Source organism: Chaetura pelagica, unplaced genomic scaffold, assembly GCF_000747805.2.
Source record: "Chaetura pelagica isolate M959 unplaced genomic scaffold, ChaPel_1.0 scaffold26, whole genome shotgun sequence".
NCBI classification, from domain to species: domain Eukaryota; kingdom Metazoa; phylum Chordata; class Aves; order Apodiformes; family Apodidae; genus Chaetura; species Chaetura pelagica.
The window spans coordinates 622,497-637,266 of NW_009953793.1; the positions used below are offsets into that span (position 1 = coordinate 622,497).

The 14,770-nt window shown below is 47.4% G+C and overlaps 1 protein-coding gene across 1 annotated transcript in view; it reads left to right on the forward strand.

Moving 5' to 3' along the window:
- The window catches only part of GPD2 (glycerol-3-phosphate dehydrogenase 2 (mitochondrial)), a 40,702-nt gene that overhangs the window by 23,656 nt on the left and 2,276 nt on the right, over window positions 1–14,770 (forward strand). Inside the window, exons 6-14 of the mRNA XM_010001074.1 lie at window positions 695–839; window positions 4,624–4,817; window positions 7,181–7,261; window positions 7,506–7,681; window positions 8,185–8,316; window positions 8,772–8,930; window positions 10,870–10,982; window positions 11,070–11,148; window positions 11,271–11,369. Coding sequence (XP_009999376.1) covers window positions 695–839; window positions 4,624–4,817; window positions 7,181–7,261; window positions 7,506–7,681; window positions 8,185–8,316; window positions 8,772–8,930; window positions 10,870–10,982; window positions 11,070–11,148; window positions 11,271–11,369 — 1,178 coding nt within the window. The remainder of the gene's footprint in view (window positions 1–694; window positions 840–4,623; window positions 4,818–7,180; window positions 7,262–7,505; window positions 7,682–8,184; window positions 8,317–8,771; window positions 8,931–10,869; window positions 10,983–11,069; window positions 11,149–11,270; window positions 11,370–14,770) is intronic.

Below are 14,770 nucleotides of genomic sequence, written 5' to 3' on the forward strand. Positions count from 1 at the left end.
GAGGGCGGGGGAGCCCCGCGGGAGGCAGCGCGTGTGCGGGGTGCGCTGCAGGGACCTCCTCACAGGTGCGTGTCTGTCTGTCCGGCTGTCTGTCCGGCTGCCCCTCCGGCTGTCTGTCCGGCTGTCCGTCCGGCTGTCCGTCTGAGCCCCTTCCCTAGGGAAGCCCGGGAGGGAGGGAGGGAGGAGCGCTGCTGCTGCTGCTGCTGCTGCTGCTGCTGCTGGTGAGCAGCAATGAACCGGCAAAGGAGCATCATCCCATTAGTGCCAATCACCCCGCAGCCCCTGTCAGGTTTCTCACTCAAAGCCCGGCGTTTTGGCAGGGCAGAGGAAGCTTTACATCCCGGCCCCCTGCCCGGCAGGGATGGTGCTGCGAGGCGCTGCGTGCTGGGCACTGATAATCCCTTTGAGGGCTCAGACTGAGGGCTCAGACTGAGGGCTCTCTGCCTGGAGAGGCAGATCCGGCCGAACCTCTCCCTGCCCAGCCTGCCACCTCTGCACACAGGGTGGAATTTCACTCCAAACCCCCTCCTGGCATTGCACGAGAGCTGTGTTCGTTTTTAAAAGCCATCCCAGCTCTTCTGTTCAGAGAAGCACGACACCCTTCGCTGAAGGTTGAGCTGGTGGATGGGTAACAGTGCCAGCGAGCAGGGAAACAAGTGTGTGGGGGGGTGATTGACACTGTTTTCTCTCCCAGGGCAGGAATTTGATGTCAGAGCCAAATGTGTTATCAATGCTACGGGACCTTTCACAGACTCTGTGCGCAAAATGGATGATCAGGAGGTGCCAAACATCTGCCAGCCCAGCGCGGGGGTGCACATCGTCATGCCTGGCTACTACAGGTAACCACTGCTCGTAACCCCCCTGCTGCTCTCTCCAATGAACAGCCTTGCCAAGGTGCCTCTCTGGGTGTTACCGCAGTTTGGAACGCACGGGTTGGTTTCCCTTTGTTGTGTTTTTTTACAAAAGAGGGTTCTGGCAGCGTGCCTGTGAGAGTAGCAGTTCCCTGGATGCAGGAAAGGCTGAAGTCTTGTCGTTCTTAGCTATAACTCCCCAGGGCAGAACTGCTGCTGAAGCAGGGGACATTCAGGCAGGACATCTACAACAGGCTTGTGAAAGGTGCCTTTTTAAAATACTGAGTTAGAGTTGGGAGTGCTGGCTGACTGTGCACCTCCCTCCAGAAGGTAAGAAGCATGTGAAACCGTCAAGAGGGGAAAGCTCTTGTCCTGGTAAATATCAAACTCTCTGTGCACCAACGCTCCACCACTGCAGTCTGGCACCATACAGCTCCACTCACAGGGAATATCAACACAGCACGAGGGCAACACAACCAGTAGTTCCAAGCAGCATGACAGGAGTCTGACAGCTGCCCGCCCACCCGTGGTGGTTTTGGTGGCGAGGACTGGCCCCCTTCTGCTGACCTCCTTACAGCAGAGCTTCCCAAGGCACTCTGCAGGCACTCTCTGCACACTCCTGCTTCTCCTTATTTGCTGCAGCTAAACCAAATCCCCTTCTGCCATGCAAGCCTTGTCAGTTGAAGCTCAAATATTTCCTTTTGGTTCCTGAAGTCATTAGCATCCTAATGGAAATTCACATTTATAGCCTTATCCCAGTTCTGTTGATTGTGCCTTTATACTAACGCCTTCCATAGCACCATTGTGCTCCTCTGTGAATATAAATGTAGACTTCCAGGGCACAGCACGTTGCTTTAGCTGGAGCTATCCCAACAGGACATGACCACAGACTGTAAAATGGAGGCATTTTGGGGCTGGTGTAAAATCACTCTTGCATTCTGTTCTTTTCCTGGTGTCTTTCCTCATGAAAAATGAGAAAATGACCTGAAAGCTGCTGTAAAGCACCAGCCATGTGAAGACATGGAGAAATTCTAGTGTCTTCTTATGCCATGAGGTGCACATGGGATTGACTTCATGGTCCTACAGCAAAAACACATCAAGTTTTAAAACTTGGTACGCAGGAGAGCTCAAATTTGTTTATTGTGTAACTGCCTAATAATCTCAATTGGAAGTGTAGATAAGTCTTGTTCTCCTGGTTCCCCTGTGTATGCCCAGCAGGTGGGCATGTCATTTCGTGTAAAACAGTTCCTTCCCCACGTGCTGCCTCCCCTGCACCACTGATGGGATAGGAAGATGATGCATTTCCTTCAAGTTGCACAGCTCACACCTGGGAACTGCTGCCAAGAGGGTACTCATGGTACTCATGGTATTTAGTATTTAGTTTTAGCTCAATCAAGTCCTTCTCCTGGTGCCAGGGAATAATGCTCAACAAGCAGGGATTGTCATTCCCTTTGCCTGGTGGGAAACGTGTTGGAGAATTTTGGGCCAGGCTCACACAAATCAAAGTTTCATAACAGGTAGAGGTTTTCAGATGTAAACATAGTCGAGATTTTGTAAAACTAATGTTAACCTAATGCATTCATTTCCCATGGGTTTCTTACTCATTTATGTTCTTCATTAATAGTCCCAGTGTTCCTCCTCTCATTAATTCTATTTTTAGTATACACGTCTATTGGAGCAGCTGCAGTCTCTTCCACTCCCTATTGTTTCAGTCCATTATTTGCTAAAATGAGAGAGGGTTTTTCCCCTTCCTTCTGACAAATTTCAGATGTTTTCTGTCTTGAGTTTTCCTGTCTGCTCCATACTCCAGGTGAACTTGGTCTGTCAAACCTTAGTTCTACTCTGCTCTCTTACTGCATTTGTGGTGCTTTGGTCAAATGTCTCTGGAGTCCCAGAACTTCCAATATTTGGCTGCTAGAATGTTTGGTTGTTTGGTTTGGTTTTTTTAATAGAAAACACCCTATTTTAAATTTTTTTTGATGCATCTTCATTTATTTATCTCAGGTGGAACAAACATAGCAATAGGAGATGGAGAGTGAGCTTCTCAGGATAACTGGTCATCATTAATTTAGTCAATTAATCGGGATGTGGACAACTGTTTCATCCTTTGTCATCATTTGCTGTGCAATCTAACTGAAAACACTTCAGTCCATGGGTGGTGTGGTGAAACTTCATTTTAAGTCCTTATTGGTTTCTCTTCCTGATTTTTAACAGGTTTTACAAAATCACATTAGACATTTTCTCAAAAGTATGATTTTTTTCCAAAGTTTGGTGAATATTCTGATATTGTATATTAAATCTCTAGTTTCCTTTGGCTCTAAATCAATAGCTTTTTCATTTTAAAAAGTAATCATTTGTCTGAAGTGATTTACCTTTCACAAATCTGTGTTGACTTCCCCTATTAAATTGTACTTCTCCAACTGTATGCTTAAGCTGTCTATAAATATCATCTAAAAAAATGTTCTAATATACATGCTCTATATGAAATTTTCAGCTTCTCTTCTAGCCTTTCACAGATATTGAAAACTTACCCTCAGTAATAAGTTTAGACTTCCTAAAAATGAAATACTCAGTGATTCAGCTTGTGGCTCTCTTAAATAGGTAATTCATATCCAGGCAGGTCTTTGTCTACCTTCAACTTACTGTGTGGGTAATTATTTGAGTCCACTGAATTATTCCCCTCTGATGCTCCTTATTAGCACCTAAATACATCCCTTCTGTCCTCCTCCCATGTACTTCCCATATCCTCCTCCTGTTAGCAGGAATAGGTGGAGAACCTGAGGGCTGCTAAACTGAAGGACCTGCAGCACCTGGGATGCCAGTCAGCATCTTTCTTTTAAAGAAACATGGACAAAAAAGGGGCAGCTCAGACGTTTTCCTGGAAGAAAGCTGTTTGCTCTGAAGTGTTTAGGAAACCTTCTGTTTTCTGAAATGGCAGCAGAGCTACTGAATAAGTAATAAGGATAACTGGGTTTGTACATGTGGATTTTTAATTTGTTTATATTATGGGAGGAAACATTTTATATATAACTTAAAGTTCTAATGTGCTCATGCTTATGTTTTCAGCATTGCTGTTCTCTTGGGTTTTATGTTTTTTCTTTCTGCTACTAACCCCTGTGCCGTCCTGTGAGTGCAGACTGGAAAACTCAGTGAGAGTTTCTGTGTCTTTACTTTTTTCCTCTGTGTAGGGCACAGGTAATTGATCACTTGGGTTAAAAATTATTTTATTTTTTTTTCTTGTTGTATATGTAGATGCATCAAAACAGAGAGAGTTCTGTTCTTATTTCTCCATTTTCATGTGCACTCTGTTTCACCCTTCCCTTTATGGTAGCATATAAATTATTGTCCAGTTCCTGATTAAAAGCAGTTGTTCATTCCATAATGAGTTTCTAGTAATTGCTGCTTTGAAATTTCCAAATGTTTGCATTTGAAATTCCAATGAGCAAGGTTTTCAGGAGTGAATGGGGCTGTGAGGTGCCACAGGCCTGATTTCCTCCCTTTAAGGCTGTGCTCTACTAAATTCACTTGGGAAATGCAATCCTAGTAGCATCTGGGCATCATGTTCAAGGACCTTCTTTCTCAGAACTTCTGGGACTACCTTGCAAAGGCAGGTCGTGGCCACTTGTGAGATCTCAGGTATCTTGGGGTTTTTTCATAGTCATTTGACCTAAGAAGAAAGGTGATACTCTGTTCCTTGACCTAGGGCACGAGAAGGTGTGCAAGACCAGAACCCCTGGTGATGCCTGACCTGTTCTACCCTTCTCCATTTCAGCCCTGGGAATATGGGGCTGCTTGACCCCGCCACCAGCGATGGCAGAGTGATTTTCTTCCTGCCATGGCAGAAGATGACGATTGCAGGAACCACAGACAGCCCCACTGATGTCACCTCCCACCCCATACCCACAGAGGAAGACATAAACTTCATTCTGAACGAAGTGCGCAACTACCTGAGCGCTGATGTTGAAGGTAAAGCCTGTGCCAGCCCTGCTCTTCCCAGGGAGGCTGCTGGGGAGGCTGGCCTTTCAGTCTGGGTAAACACTGGCTGTCTGAAGGGGTTCTGTGACTCTGGTAACTGTGGTTCTTGTGCTTCTGGGTGCTTACAAAATCAGTGGGACTGGAGTCTCACCTTGAGCTGTGTTTCAGAGCTATAAAATGATGCTTTTCCAGGTATCTGCATGTGAAGTCTGAACATGCAGATACCAACCAAGTCCCACCTAAGCAGTCCAAGTAGTGCAGGGTTATCACAGAATGAATCAGAGATATCCCTGCACTGCTTGGGCTGTTTAGGTGGGACTTGGCTGATGTCTGGTTGCTATCTCCCTGGCACCAGCTGTCCAGCTGGGCAGCCACACGGGCTCTTTGGGTGGCAGGTGCAGGGTTTTGCAGAGCTGGGACAGCTCCCTCGTGCATCAGCCCAAGTGCATCAAATCCTTCACCTGCTTTTCTTGAAGGAAAGGTTGTTCTGACTTCTCCTATGTCGCTTTTACTTCCATTTTTCTAGGCACTTCATTATTAGAATTCACTCTTCTTGAGATGGAAAATATGTGATAGTGTCAGTTGTCAGTGGGAGAGGGAAGTATAATAGGCATGCAGGGGAATTTATAGAAAAGACTTGGTGACAGTTGTTCCCTTCAGTAGCTGAGAACTAGTAGTAAGATACTGACCTGCCCTGACTCGGAGCTGGTTTAAAGGAGAGAGGCTCCTTTCCTTCATGGTGAGGGTTTTTTAATTATTCTCTGGAAGCATTTGTACCTCTGTACCCCTGTTGTAGCAGCATTAAAATAAGTCTGGAGGAGCATTCTGCCAGGAACACTGCAGCCTCCTTAGATTCAGGGAAGTTTGCTGTCTGGAGCTTGGAAATGCTCACTTCCTGCTTTCTTGACGTGGACACTTGATGTCTCTGGGTTGTGTAAAGTTCAGAAGAACTCCTTGAGAAAAGGACCTTTTTGTTTCTTGAGCAGAAGTTGGTACCAGTAAGTGTGGTGAGCCAGACAGGTTCAGCTGGTGGAGTTAAGACAGTGAATAAGCCAGAGGCTCTGCAAGGTGTTTCAGAAAAGCTCCTTATGAAGCGTTGAGTTCTTTTGAATGAAACCTACCTGGGTGCACACTGTTTCTTCACATATGCAATTAGCAGTGTTTATAGATTGCTTGTTATTGAATTAACAACTGTGCTGGCCATATCAACTCACTGCAGACCTGCCTTTTTGCTGCCAGAGACAGTGCCAGGGTTATCAACTTACACAGGCTTGGATGTGTTCCAACTGTTTAATTATAGTGTCACGCATGCTGCTTTTTCTAGTTTCATTAGTTTATAAACGTAATATGGTATCTTATTTCTGTGATTAACACTTCATTTTGGCAGTTTAAACATGCTGGCAGAGCACCATTGATTTCTGAAATCTATTTTGTGTTCTTTGGGGATATTTTTACACCCCGTTACTGATTTTCAATTATCATTTATTTGAAAGTTATGTAAAAAAAAAAAAAAGCAAACGTTGCAAAGACTTCAGCACAAAGCAAGTGGGTCAATTTTTCTATTGCAAATTTAATAAGCAACAAAATTAATTTCATTAAGTTTGCGATTGGTCCCATGCTTTATATATTTAAAAAGTGGGTGTTGGAGGGTTGGGTGTTTTCCTGCAAGGTGCAGGCTCTGGGGATGTGCTGCAGTAAATGTGCTCCTTGTGCACGTGTGTGACTGCACTTCTGGGAGAGGCTGTGGGTGAAGATCACTTGTTGAGAGGAAAACTTGGGGAGATAACCTACAAGCTGGATAAAAAAGCTTGGAAGTTCTAACATCAAATCTTATGCTCATGTGGAGCAAACTTAATTTGTGTTTCTAAAATGTCACGTAAGGACTGTCCTGTCAGCACAAGCCAACAAGGAGAAAACTTAATGCTTGGAGGGGTGTGTTTTGACAGGGTTTGTTTTCTGGGCTTGGGGCTTTTTTGAGCTGTTCAGTGAGTTTGACTGTTGAATGTTTCTTGATTGATCAGTTCCCGGGATATTCCTGTTCTGTTGGATTTGTAGCTGGTGTGAGAAACGAGCCTCTCTGAGTTTGGGGCTAGAGGATATTAGTGCCATCAGGGCAGTGCTGTTGGCAGCTCTGCAGCACAGCTGATTCCAGTGCTGGGGAGAATCTTCTCCAAGCTGCTCAGCTGAGGAGCGCAGTGCGGTGCCGTCCTTGTTTCACAGCCAGGCTCTGCTCGAGGGCAGTAGGAGATAAATCCCCAGCAGTTCCTGGCTGGCTTGGGCTGATCTTTGGTTCTGGGCAGTGAGAAGAGGAGACGTGTTGGCAGCATGGAGTGGGATCCGTCCTCTGGTCACAGACCCCAACTCCAAGGACACGCAGTCGATATCCCGGAACCACGTCGTTAACATCAGCGACAGTGGCCTGGTGACCATAGCAGGTAATGGGAGGTCTCTTCAAGCCCAGCTTTGCTGTGCTTCCCTCGTGTATTTTATTCAAAACACTTCCTGTTACAGGACTGATCCTTCACGTTCCTACAACCAGATAATGATTTGACAGTTGTAGCATGACTGGCTTGTTGGAGCAAGTCTAGCAAGAGTAATGAGATGTATCAAACACCAGTGGGATGTACCACCTGCGTGTTGCCCTTGCTTTCCCCACCTAAAGTGCATGTGTGGTTACAGGTGGGAAGTGGACAACCTACCGTGCCATGGCTCAGGATGCTGTTGATGCAGCTATCCAGGCACATGGTCTGAAGGCAGGTTCCAGTAAGACCATCGGGCTGCCGCTGGAAGGGGCTGAGCACTGGAGTCCCACTCTCTACATTAGGTTGGTCCAAGACTATGGACTTGAAAGTGAGGTGAGTCCTGGTTTCTGCTGCTGCTCTGATGTTTCTGTGCTAGAGGGGTTTGTTTTTCCACTGAGTCTAATACCAGTGTAACTTGTATGAAGGTTTGTTGAGCCTGGTAAGAGCTTATTATCTGGCTGGGGCAGGGATAGTTTTAAAAAAATAATTGTTCTTCTGCTCTTCCTTTTTCCCCTTCCTCATCATCTTGACTGTTTCCTGCTTTAAAATGTTACAGTATGCTAGTCTCTATCTTCCTTTGAGCCTCAGAAAATCTGTCCTTCAGATGGGATCCCAGTGCAGCAGGAGAGCTGGAGGGGTCAGGCACAGCTACCAGGACATACCCCTCGTGGTGTCAGTGCTGATCTGACCTGTCCACAGCCCAAGGAGTTTGCTCCCCCACAATCAAACACCCTCTCCAGCCTATTTGTTACTGGTGATGAGAAAATGGACAAGAAAGATTTGGGTACATCTGCTGTGCTCTCAAAAGCACACTGACTTTGTTTCCACCCCGACAGGTGGCTCAGCATCTAGCTTCAACGTATGGGGACAAGGCTTTTGAGGTGGCCAAAATAGCCCAAGTGACAGGGAGGAGATGGCCTGTTGCTGGAAAACGTCTCGTGTCTGAATTTCCCTATATTGAGGCTGAGGTATGTGGAGAAACTGTGTCATGTTCTTGGGATAAGCAGGTTCCAGAGCAGGTCTCCCTTGCCCTGTAACACGTCTCCATAACCTTTTCCTTTGGTCAAGTCCAGATATTTCCCCCCCCGCCTCTGTTCTTGTTTTTTCACCTTCCCTGGAGCACACTTTATTTTTATGTTTATATACACACATATTAACATATTTATATATCATTAAATAATTATAATTATGCAGTGTGGTTTTATGAATAAAAAGCAGATGCCTTTGATCCCAGATGCACTTGACGTAACACGCTCCAGGGAAAAGGGAGAGTCTCAAACCCCTTCTTGGATGGGGCAGGAGCTAGCTACGAGGAAGCTCCTTCTGCGTGGCCAGCCCAGCAGTGGGGTTCGTGATGCTGAGCCCCCCTCGTGCCCATGCCTGCTGCTTCCCCCTCTCCTGTCCCCCTCCCCTCCGTGCCCAGGTGGTCTATGCCGTGAAGGAATACGCCCGCACCGCCGTGGACGTGATCTCCCGCCGCACGCGCCTGGCCTTCCTCAACGTGCAGGCTGCAGAGGAGGCCCTGCCACGGGTCGTGGACATCATGGGGAAGCAACTTGGCTGGAGCGAGCAGAAAAAGAAGGTACAGAGGGCCTTTTTTCTCTGAAATGGGCTCGTTTTCCTTAGGGAGTTCCCCATGTTAGTGGTCCGAATTAGCTGAGTAGAAAACTTCCCGAGACGCTTCTCTTCCTGAAAGAGTGATTCACTGGGCACACTTCCTGATAAAGACTTTATCAAAATAGCAGTGAGATGAGTTGCTCTTGGCCAGGGAATGGAGGGGAAAGTGAAGATCTGCATGCTGTTGTTCCTTACCTTGAAAAATGAAAGGCCTGGCATTGCTATCCAACTCCTGTTCAGATAGTTTGTTTTTCAAGAGCTCGGCTGCAGAAATGGAGGATCTTGTAGTCTGTCTCACTCCTGTTTGTCTGCTGTGTCTTTCGAAAGTGATGATACTGAGTTTGCAGGGTTCTCTGGCCTGAATTAATGTTTAAGGTCACTGTTCTCTTCCTTTGCCCCCCGTGGATCTGTGGTCAGACATAGAGCATGGGACTCACCTCTCTTTACGGGAGGTGTTGAGAACAGCCAGTCTCTGGACGTTGCACTAGAGCTGCTGGGAGCCCAGTGCCTCCCCACTGGGATGCATAAAGAAAGGGATGCCAGCATGTCCCAGTTGTGAGTTGTGTTACTTGTGTGCTTGTATGCTGAGCAGCCTCAAAGGCAGAGAGAGGTGTGTGGCTGGAGCTGGAGGGGTCTCACCCCTACCCCATGAGATGTGATCTTGTAATAATTAGCTTTGTTAAACAAAGCTGGATCAAATTCTCCATAACAATAGGTTAGAAAATGGGAGGCTTGCAGCCAAGATCTTGCAGCCAGCATGATGTTAGGGTTGCATAGACAGCCTTGGTTCCAGCAGGCTCTAGCTGGGGAGTTAGGCACCAGTCTCCCCACAGCCTGCAGGAAGGAGAGTGGACAAGTACTGCAGTACCTGCAGGGCTCACAGAGCTCTCTGTGAGCTGGCATTCTCTGAAATGTCCAGTGGGATTTCTTTTGGAAAACTCCCTTCCTTCCAAATGAGGCTAAACCCCCCCCAAGATATTGAGCATCTCCTCTGTATCCTGGGCCCTTTTGAGGTACTGCATTGTACAGCAATCCTGCTCATGCTGTATTTCAGCTTGACAGACAAGGCAATTCAGTGCCTGTCCAGAAGAGCATTCTTCAGTTTAGATCTTCTAGTAAGACCATTAAATAAGTCTTTGTTGATTTGGGGCTTTAAGGCTAATTTGTGTGCTTATACTGAAGTATGTGAGAGCAGTCTGGTGTGCTGCACTCAGGCTCCAAACACACCTGCACAAACAAGTCTTTGCTGGATGAAGTGGCTTATGTGCACGTGCCTTGGAATCTCTTGCTGCTGCTGCAGCAGTTGCCTGGCCTGCTTGCTCTTGTGCAGCTGCAGTGTGGACTTCTAGGCCTGGTGCCCTGGTGGCAGCTGCTTGGACCACTCTTAGAGCCATGCTTGGTGCAGCCCGAGCTGTAGGAAGACCTCTGTTCAGCCCTGCTTCATGGATGGGAGGTGTTTATCCCCTATCCCAAACCGTCTAGAAAACTAGTTCAAAACATGAAGGACCTGCTTGTTGTTGAGCCTTCTGATTTGCTGGGTGTTGTTTTTTTCTGATTTTAGACAGCTAGATAAAACTTTGCTCTAAGATACCAGTTGTGAGTTAAAAGGCACTTGTCAGCCTGACCTGTAAGTCCTGTTCTTCATGAAATAGGTAGATGCACTGAAGGCATGGTGTGGTCCTGAAAGTGTTCACACAGTACTTAAAAGGCTTTACTAGACTTGTTACCTCTTTTCAAGACTAAAAAGTGCCTAAGCTTAACTTACAAATACTTGTCAGCTACCATCTGCTAATTTTTTTTACATCAGATAAATTCTAGTTATGTAGAAGAAGCTAATAAATACTGCATTAAAAATGATGAACTTGCTGTTCCTCAGATGTACAGTTTCTCTTTTTTTGTTGTAGGAAGAACTTGAAACTGCTAAAAAATTTCTCTATTTTGAAATGGGCTACAAAGTAAAATCAGATCAATTAATAGACCACTCTGAAATCAGCCTAGGGCCCTCAGATATTGAGAGGTAAGTAGAGTTCCCTGCCCTACTAGGAATTCACACCTGTCATTCTTCAGAGTGCAGTTTTTCCCACGGACAATCCTTATCTTGCAGGTACAAGAAGAGATTCCGCATGTTTGACAAGGACAAGAAAGGGTTCATTACCATCCTGGATGTGCAGCACGTCTTGGAGGTAACGTTTCCTTCTGCTCTTCTGCTTGCCTTCTCCAGCCTCTTATCTGAATTTCAGAGTGTGACATAAACAGTGCTGAGCACCCCAGCTGACAAACCTCTGTGCTTTTCTCCTTTGTCTAGAGCATCAGCATGCAGATTGCTGAGAACACACTTCATGATATTCTCAGTGAAGTGGATCTGAACAAAAATGGGCAGGTTGAGCTCGATGAGTTTTTGCAGGTGGGTGTTGCAGCGTTGCAAGGGAGGCTGTAACTTCAACAGCAAAGGTCTTTGTTTCCTGTCCCTCTTGGCTGAAGGGCTGGGCTGCAGTCTAGGTGAGTGTGCAGAAATACGTGCAGGAACAGTGAGACCCAAAGAGCAGACTCAGTTTACAAAATATACCACAATGCAGACCTGAATTTAGCTTTTCAATACAGAAATGTTGTTTAAGTTCAGAATGGTACAGTGTCCACTGGAAGGTACATGGCATGGTTATTATGCACACTGGTATCTGTCTGGGTCTGTCAAGTGATTAGTAATTTCTAAACCATTCTGAGTAATTTCAAGACTGAGCTGGTGGCCAAAGCACACCCAGTGCAGCCCTTTTCACTCCTGGATTGGCTAACCACAGCTCAGTCTGCATGAAGGACACCCTGCTGGCAACCCACACATCTGCTTTTTGCAGGGCTTTACAAGAAAATCGAGGGTGCTGCTGAAAAGGTTGTTTGCCCAGCTCCTCTGGCATCTGCAGTTTGCCAGCTTTGTTTCTGCAGGCTCTTTCTTGGGGGGGTTGTTTTGAGTGACTGCCAGGTCTTCCCTGCCTGCTGGCAATGATGAATGCTGAACATGAGATAAATTAATGCTGGGGATTTTGGTCAATGTCAGCCCTTTTCTCCACTGTGTCAAGTTAAACAAACAAGATCAAGGCAAAGGAAATGGTAATTGTCTCTCTCGAGATGAGCTGTAGATAAGAGCAGCATTGTTGAATCTAAATGCAGAAAATTTTCACAGGTTGTGTCCAGCATTAGAAAAAAGGACCATTTATTTGCCTAAAATGCAGTAATTTAGCTGGGTAACCAAAGTGCACTTGGGGGAAGGGGAAAAACACACCCCAAACAAACTGTGGGGGGGGAAAACAAACAGTACCTTGGGGAGTTCGTGCTTATGTGTTCCAGTGTAAGAGCAAATCACAGCTCTTCTGGCTGCTGAAAAGGGTGTCCCTCCTGCATCCCTTTGTGCGGGGAGACGTGTAACCAGTGGGGGAAACCCCACATGTACTATAAGGGCTGTGGTGTTAACCTGTGATTGGGTTGGTCAGGAAGCTGAAACAACTCGTGATTATGTCTTCTTCTCTGGATTTTTTGGTAGCTCTCTGGGGTTTTTGCTTTACTTTGCTGAAAGGTCTCCTGGGGGATTTGCCTACCCTAAGTCACAGTACCTGAGAAAAACAGAAGTCAAGTCAGCAGTTCATCACGTCACAGTTACTTCTGTAAAACTGTGTGACTGTGGCTCCTGGCTTCTCCTTCACAGGTCACAATGCAATCTGAACACTGAGCCCCAGCCATGGGATGATCCCTGGGGCCTGGGCACCTCCTGCAGCCCCCAAGAGCAGCCCTTGGGAGCTGCTGCCCAGCCCAGAGTGGAGGGGGGAGCGCAGAGATAAAAGGAACAGGAGGTTGCCATGGAAGGAACAAAATACATTAGGTGTTTAATTTTTTTAATGGATCTGTTAAGCCAGCTCCCAGTACTTCTGTGTTTGCTTTCTGAAAACTTGCAAGTAATTGCATTTTCCCTCAGAATGCTTGTGGAAAGCCATGTGCAAATATTTGTGGACATTTGTATTAGAATATAGGAACACGTTGTACCGGGGCGGCTGCGGAGCAGAGCAAGGCCCCGCGGTTCATCTGGCCAACTGCAGGTTGCCAGTGAACCTCAAACACTGCTCTGGTGAGGAGGGGGCCCTGCAGACCCCGATGCCTGCAGGGGCCTCACAAAGAGGCAGCAGGTTGTGGGGAGCAGTGGTTGATACCAGCTGGCTGTCCCACAGGCATCTCCGACAGTCCTCAGCTGTACACGGAGCCGTCTTGCAGCAGGGACTCCTCTGCAGCCTCGTGCTGCTGTCCCTTGTGCTGGAGAAAGGGGGGGCAACCTCGGGAACTAGTTCTGGTGCCTAAGGGCACAAAAACCAGCCCCGTGTTACATCAGGAGGAAGGTTATTTCCCAACAGCAGGTTTCCTTTGGGGTGCTGACAGACGCGTGCGCCAGGAGCTCTCGTTTCGTGGCAGAGCCAGAGGGTGGTTTCTGTGGCTGCTTCCCCAGAGAGCGTGTGGCCTGCTGGGTGAGGCAGACACAAGGCTGGGCTCCAGGGTGTCTGCAGGCCAGGGGCTGCTGGCTGGGGGCAATGGTCTTTGCTGCTGCTCCTCTCCTTCCCAGCCACAGCAGCTGCCCTGCCTCCAGCCCGCACGGGGCCATCAACAGACCCTCAAACACAGGCAGGTTTTCCCAGCCTCAGCTGGGTCTGGGAAGCACAGGGTTCCTTTCTGCCCCTTCCCCTCCCCAGCTTTGGCAGGGTTGATGCCACATTTGCATAGGTCCAGCTGCTGATGTAATTGATAGATTTCCTGGGGAAGTGAAGAACTCTGAAGGATTCTTAGCACTCAGTGGGAGTAAGAAATTGCATTCTGCAAGTGCCAGTCGCGTTCCATAGGAGGCTTTGACAAGCTGCCTGCATGTAATTTCAAGCCTAATGCTCACTTTATCCATGGGATAAAAAAGAATTAACTAAAATCTTAGCACTAGTGTGTGTTCGTTAAGGTAGAGCTGAGCCCAGTTCTAAGGACTTAAAGGCAAATTAGTTTTAAAAGTCCATAAAGGAATTTGGATTTGAAAGAATTCTGGAAGTCAAGTACCCTGTCTCTACAAAGAAGGGCATATGGTGGAAAACGGGTATGGGAGGGGGTCAGTGGCAGGTCAGGAATGGGGTGGTTCTGTTAGTGACATCTTTCAGGTATTAAAAAGAAAAAAAAAAAATATGAATGTGAAATAGATAATAGGTGGGTTCTCCTGAACCCTGAGTTGTTACTGGAGAAACCCTGGTGTTGATGGTTGCCTGCCCTGTTCCTTCCAAATGGACTGTACTTCTGCCCTTCCTGCCACCCATGCCTGGCCAAAACCTTGGTTGGCCTTTCTGGACAATGTAAATGAGCTTTGAGGGGTGAGTCTTTGCTTTATCTGGAAGAAGCCAGTTCTGTACATGCACTGATTTCCCCCAGGAGCCAGTACCAAGCGTTGCCTCCACCACGTCCCCGGGAAGGCTGTCATTGTCCCCAGGGGTGGCCAGGGGCACAACAGCCAGCTGGGTCTGTACATCCTTGGTGGAGAGGAGCTGTCAGCAGCCAGCTGTGGTTGTGACTGTGGAGAGAGGAGTGTTGTGTTGGCCATGGCCATGGAGGGCTGCTGTGGTGGGCGTGCAGGACTGCTGGGCTGGCTGCTGAGGGAGCAGTGGTGGTGGCTCTGCAGTCAGCACCACCACCAGTCCCTGAGTAGCCACCCCATCCACCTCCACGGGCTGTGCCTTCTGCTGTTGGTCTTTGCCTTGCAGGTGGGCTAATGCCACTCTTTTCCTTGGAGCTGATGAGTGC